We start from the raw sequence: 6,793 nt of genomic DNA on the forward strand, positions 1-6,793 counted from the left end.
CCCTGTCCAGATTTAAAAAGTAACGTAACGCATCACTTTCCAGAAAAAGTAACTAAGTAACGTAATCAGTTACTTTTTAATGGAGTAACGCAACATTGTAACGCATTACTTTTAAAAGTATCTTTCCCCAGCACTGCACTTAACAACTACTTTACTACGTATTAATAAGAGAGTAATTAGTACAGTAACCACTACTGAAGATTAGTAACTAAGTACTTTTTGTAAAACACTCTTTATTCTTAACATTAATTCATTTAAATGCGAATAAATGTAAAATAAAAGTTTTGTGATAGCAAATGAGCAATGCAAGTTATGTAGCCTAGCACATTTCATACACATGCGTTACATAAAGATAATACGCAATATATATATTTACATAATATTTTAATAAATATAGTGCAAATAAAAAGTACATATAAAAGTGTTAAAAACAATACAAACAAGTAGAATTATTAAACATAATACATGAAATTAAATACTTCTTGTGCTCTACATAAAAATAGCATGAATATATGATAAATATAATAAATATAACCAAAGTTACATAAGAACAATAAGAAATTAATCAATTAAAACTGAAATACTTGTTAATGAAATAATTGCCAAGTAAGGTCAGGTTAAGTTTAAAAAGTAATAAAGTGAACTCTTTATTGAATAAACTAATAAATCAATAATAATGTACAGTGCAGAGATCCGCCGTAAGAGCCACGTGTGTGAAATCTCGCAGAGTCTCGTCTGAGGTCTCGCGAGTCTCCCGCGCGCGTTTCCTGTTCCGGGGTCGGTAGTGTGCGCCGTGTGTGTTTATGCGCTTGTGTGTGTGTGTGTGTGATGATGATGATGGCGGAGCTGGTGCAGGGACAGGCCTCGGTGGCTCAGACCGGGATGAAGGACGGATTCACGGACCCCTTCCACCGCGCGAGACAGGTAGAGGCGCGAGCGAGCGTGTGTTTGACGCGCGAGTGTGTGTGTGTGTGTGTGTGTAAGAGTGTGTGTTTGACGCGCGCGCGTCTAGACTGAGAACGCTTAGCCTGCTAGCTGCTAGTGCTGCCGGAGCTTTAGAACTCCAGCACACACACACACACACACACACAGATTAAGGCCACAACACAACAACAACCGTAAAACAGCATTTAGACGCGATCAAATCGCGCTGACAGCAACTTTAGCGCGGTCTGCTCGACCACAAACTCCGAAAACAGCAGCGACAAACTGCTGCAACCTGTTGTTGTCCTACACACTGCTTACAACTTCCCTCCGCGAGCTCCATTGCAGCATTGCATGCAGTATTGTGTGTAGTGCATCTGCTCGTATGAGCTCTTTTAATACTCATAATCTTCATCTGAGCGGATATACTTCATGCAACACTACATGTAGTATTTAAAATTATTAAAAGTGATCATTTCACCATTAAATATAGTGGTATATCTGCTCATATGTGCGATTTTTAATAAGTGTAACTTATTTTACCATTGCATGCAGTATTGTGTGTAGTGCATCTGCTAGTATGAGCACTTTTAATACTCATAATCTCAGCGGAAATACTACATGCAGTACTTTATGTAATGGTAAAATGATGATTTAGAGTACTCATCTGAGCAGATATAGTACTTGCAATACTGCATGTAATCGTACACCAATGCATGCAGTATTGCATGTAGTATATCTGCTCATATGAGCACTTTCAATACTCATAATCTTCATCTCAGCAGAAATACTGCATGCCGTGCTATATTTAGTAGTAAATTATGATTTAAAGTACTCATCTGAGCAGATATAGTACTTGCAATACTATATGAAATCGTAAAATGACGCTTATAATGATTAAAAGTGATGATTTCACCATTACATATAGTATTGCATGTAGTATTTCTGCTTGGACGAGTACTTTTAATCATCATTTTGTCATTGTGTGTAGTACCGCATGCAGTATTATTGCTGAGATAAAGATTACGAGTATTAATAGTGCTCATATCAGCAGAAATGCTACATGCAACACTATATGTAGTGGTAAAATGATTGTAATTATTAAAAGTGCTTATTATACCTGTGCATATAGTATTGCATGTAGTATATCTGCTCGGATGAGTACTTTAAATACTCATAATCCTCATCTCAGCGGAAATACTACATGCAGTACTACATGTAATGAAAAAATGAAGATTATGACTATTAAAAGTGCTCATCTGAGCAGATATACTGCATACAATACTGCATGTAATGATAAAATAACTATTATTATTAAAACTCCTCTTTATTACATATAGTATTGCATGCTATCTGCTCAGATGAGCATATAATGTTCATCTCAACAGAAATACAACATCAAATACTGTATGTAATCATTCTTTTAATACTCAATCTTCATTTTAACATTACATACACTATTGCATGTAGTATATTTGCTTGGATACGGATTATAATTTATTAAAATTGCTCAAATGAGCATATATACTACATGCAGTAGTATATTTAATGATAAAATAACAATCATTATTAAAGTACTATTTCGAGTACTTTAAATACTCATAATCCTCATCTCAGCGGAAATACTACATGCAGTACTACATGTAATGAAAAAAATGAAGATTATGACTATTAAAAGTGCTCATCTGAGCAGATATACTGCATACAATACTGCATGTAATGATAAAATAACTATTATTATTAAAACTCCTCTTTATTACATATAGTATTGCATGCTATCTGCTCAGATGAGCATATAATGTTCATCTCAACAGAAATACAACATCAAATACTGTATGTAATCATTCTTTTAATACTCAATCTTCATTTTAACATTACATACACTATTGCATGTAGTATATTTGCTTGGATACGGATTATAATTTATTAAAATTGCTCAAATGAGCATATATACTACATGCAGTAGTATATTTAATGATAAAATAACAATCATTATTAAAGTACTATTTTTAGCATTACATACAGTATTGCAAGTATTACACCTGCTGCTGAGATGAAGATTGAGTATTAAAAGTGTTAAATAAATAAAAAAAGTATTAAAATACGCAATCTTCATTTTATTATGTATAGTATTGCATGTAGTAAATCTGCTGAGATCAGAGCACTTTTATGAGGGTAAATAATTATAGAAGTGCTGCATGTAGGATATCTGCTCATATGAGCACTTTGAATAATTGCAATAGTATAGGTAATGGTAAAATAAAGATTACATGCAGTATATCTGCTACAATGAGCACTTTTATTAATTATAGTCATTTTACTATTACATATTGCATGCACTATATCTGCTCATATCAGCACTTTTAATACTCAAAATCTAAATTTTACAATTATATACAGTAGTGCGTGAAGTATATTTACAATTAAAGGTCTTGCACGATACCACAGAAGTTATTTTAGTCGTTGAGTTCATTGTTAAAGTCATTGATTTCACGAGAGCTGTACAGTGAGCAGCGGCATGCAGCTGTCACGACACACGCGCGGCAGTGTTTCAGAGAGAGGCTCGCGCTGTGAATATCAGACACTTTGAGAGGAGTCGCTCACGCATGCATGTGCCACGCCACGTTTGCATAACATGAAAAACCAGACGGGAGGTGTAAACTCGCATGAGTTTTCCATTATTATCGCTTATTTGTACCATGCAGGTGTGATTTCAAGAGTGTAACTTTGTCATACAGGTTGCAAACAATTGCATCCTTCATTTTCGTTAATGTTAATAAAGCAATAAGCCCCGTGAAGCCGTGGTTTACAGGGATTTAATATAAGCTAAGGGGCGTTGTTCGCGGAGTGCCTAAAACCCTCTTAGCTGTTATAAATTCACTGTAAACCACGACTTCACGGGGGTTACTGCTTTTATAAAACACGGTTGTTCCATATACGTAGTAAGGTTTCACAAAATAAAACGGAGCAAATAAAGTGTAATGATATTAATAAACACAGTATTCTTCCACCAAACAATGTAGCTCCTCAGAAACAGTTGTGGTTGCTACAAAGTGGTTGCCGAGCAACACACAAATGTAAACAAAGGTGTGTGTTACTTTGTAGCGTCATTCACAACAGCTTCGAACGCGGCTCAGCCAATCAGAATCAAGCACCGGAACTCTCCGCTTTATAATAAGTTTTTAGACATGTTTGAGATGTTAACGCAGATGAGTGTAGAGTTGTTGTCTCTGAATGACTTCATTGTAACTCTCCCGAGTGTCGGCGCTTGTAAGGCGGCGCCTGACGGATCGATACTCCGCTAAGAGCCTGATACTGTAGCGACAGACTGCGTGTCTGCTGCTTTCTACAGGAACAGCTCGAGTTTGATCACGTGTGTAATAGTAGTTAATATGGGTCAGTTTGTGGGATGGTTGTGTATTAATAAATCAATAGTAAAAGGATACATTTAATTTATAATGTCTTAAATCTCATTTTGTAAAAAAAGAGTTGAGTTTTAGTTTAGTATGCAAAGTTAAACTAAATTAAAATGGAAACTTTCCCTTTGGAACTAGTTGAAAATTAAAAACACAAAATCAGTTAACTATCTTCAGTTATATAGTTTCAGTTTTATGTTGTGCCTTATTGCTTTCTAATAATACTCATGATGTAATACTTCACCTTTTTGTGGAGGGTTTTCTGCTCTTGTTCTGCTGTCACATGTTTTTACTGCTAGTATAACAGAGATTGAAATGATTGCTCGGGTAGTTTTGAACAAGTTTGAGCAAGTTTGAGTTGTTTCGTAACCCGTCTGCGTCTGTCCTTGAGCACACGGCGCTGTGACACCTGTGGCCGGTTTGAAGTGTCCTCCTCGTGTTTGAGCGCAGGCCTAACGCCTGTGCATTCAGCTTTTATCAGCTCTGCCGGGGAAGAAAATAGACCTGGGCTCTCGTCCAGAATCGCAGGCCTGTGTGGAAACCGCACCGCTCCAGAGCTGGTTTATCAGCCGTCACAAAGCACTTTATCTGTAGTTTGCTCTCCTGCGATAGAAACGAGGGCTTGCTTGTGTTTGATTTGCGATGACGTGCATGTGAACGCGTTACATAATCAGCTTCACCCGTGCAATGACAGCTGTCATGTTTAAACCCTCATAGTGCATGCATAATATTTACTTAATTTTTTTTTAAATAAAACCATATTGTATCTGATCAGCAACCTCTGATTAATGAGTAAATGTGAAGGAATTTATAAATTAATATAATTTATTTTTGCACTTGAAATTTCACATTTTGCATAAACCACACTGGAGAAAAAAATAAAATGTGTGTGTGTATATATATCCAATGAGAAATGTAATTTTAATATATTCTATGAAGTTTATTAGAATTGTAATTTAAGAATGATGTAATTTGAGAATTTCCAGTATTAACCCCATTAGAATAAATGGAATTTAATTACGTTCGTTAGAATTTATAACTCTAGGTTGCTCAAAACCGGTCCAAAATTATTATATATATTTTTTTTTAGCTAAAACCATTTTGTTTCTTATCAGCAACTTCTCATTAATGAGTGAACGTGAAAAATGTCTAAGTGTTAGCATGTTAGTACTGCATTTACACCTTTATTATTAATTAAAAAAGTTAGAAATTCTTTGACATTTCAAATTGCATGTGAACCACACCAAAAAAAACTATGATGGAAAAAATTTTTTTTTCAATGTTTATGAGAAATTGTATTTGTATGAAACGTATAAAAACATATAATCTGAGAATTAGCAGTATTATTAACCCCATTAGAATGAATATAATTTTATTCAATTACTTTTAACTCGTGACTGATCAAAATTATGAAATGGACATATTTATTTCTAACAAAACAACATTAATATTACTCATTAATATTAAATAAAAATAAAAAAAATGACCCGGATGCAAAATGCATGAAATTTTTTTTTTTAAATGGTTATATATTCTTAAAAAAAAAATATATATATATGTAATGTGGACTCTGAGGATCTTAAAGTATTTGCAAAATTTCGCTCTTTCACCAAAAACTATTTTTTAGGAATTTTTATGCATGCATTCCGGGTCAGAATGGACCTGATTGCATTATGAGGGTTGAAACCTGTGCCTCATCAAGTTTGAATTAATTAGTCACCATTGAAACAATCAAAAGCAGGTGGTGATTCGCATTAATCCGTGAGCGTGTAAAAGTGAACGGTCTCGTTTCTCCACCTGTCATGACACGGCGTGTCTGCATGAACACTCGCCAGCGTGCATGTTGCATCATGGGTAATTAATGCGCATTGGGCCCGCTCCTCGCACTAAACAGTTGTGGAGCAAAAGTGCCCTGCTTTCCGGCTCAAGTGGGCAACAAGTGGCCAGTTGTTGGTCTGAATTCCTCCGACCGCTCTGCGTTTCGCTGGAGTCGTTCCCTTGGGTCGCCCGTTTATCCCGCCGCTCACATAGCTGGCATTCCTTCCCAGCATTCCCCAGAAAGAGAGTTTAGCTGGAGGGAAGAGGTAGAGACGGGCCTGTCTCTTTCTGCCCCGCTCCAGTCACTCGTGCTTTGAGTTGAACAGCATTCGGAGCGTCGCACCGTTCAGATGCAGTGCAGTATTGATGCCGCCAAAGGAGAGTTTAACTCTTGGATTAAATTCCTCTGATTATTTCATTTGCAAAATATCATCTAAATTATTATAGATGAGACGTGCCTCCAGTGAATGAAATGCGTTATAAATAAAAGATCTTTATGACGTTTTGTAATGCATACCTGACAACTAAATGCAATGCACTGGAAAAATAGGAAAAAATTATTTACTTTTTATATGGAATAAAAAAAAATATGAGAGTGTGTGTGTGAGAGTGTGTGTGTGAGAGAGAGTGTGAGA

The 6,793-nt window shown here is 35.7% G+C and overlaps 1 protein-coding gene across 1 annotated transcript in view; it reads left to right on the top strand.

Moving 5' to 3' along the window:
- The first annotated feature begins 753 nt into the window (after positions 1–753).
- LOC107571636 (far upstream element-binding protein 3-like) overlaps positions 754–6,793 on the top strand; it is a 22,356-nt gene continuing 16,316 nt past the window's right edge. The window contains exon 1 of the mRNA XM_016257970.1: positions 754–924. Coding sequence (XP_016113456.1) covers positions 829–924 — 96 coding nt within the window. The 5' untranslated portion in view covers positions 754–828. The remainder of the gene's footprint in view (positions 925–6,793) is intronic.

Source organism: Sinocyclocheilus grahami, unplaced genomic scaffold (genome assembly GCF_001515645.1).
Source record: "Sinocyclocheilus grahami isolate Dianchi unplaced genomic scaffold, SAMN03320097.WGS_v1.1 scaffold1623.1, whole genome shotgun sequence".
Classification (NCBI taxonomy): domain Eukaryota; kingdom Metazoa; phylum Chordata; class Actinopteri; order Cypriniformes; family Cyprinidae; genus Sinocyclocheilus; species Sinocyclocheilus grahami.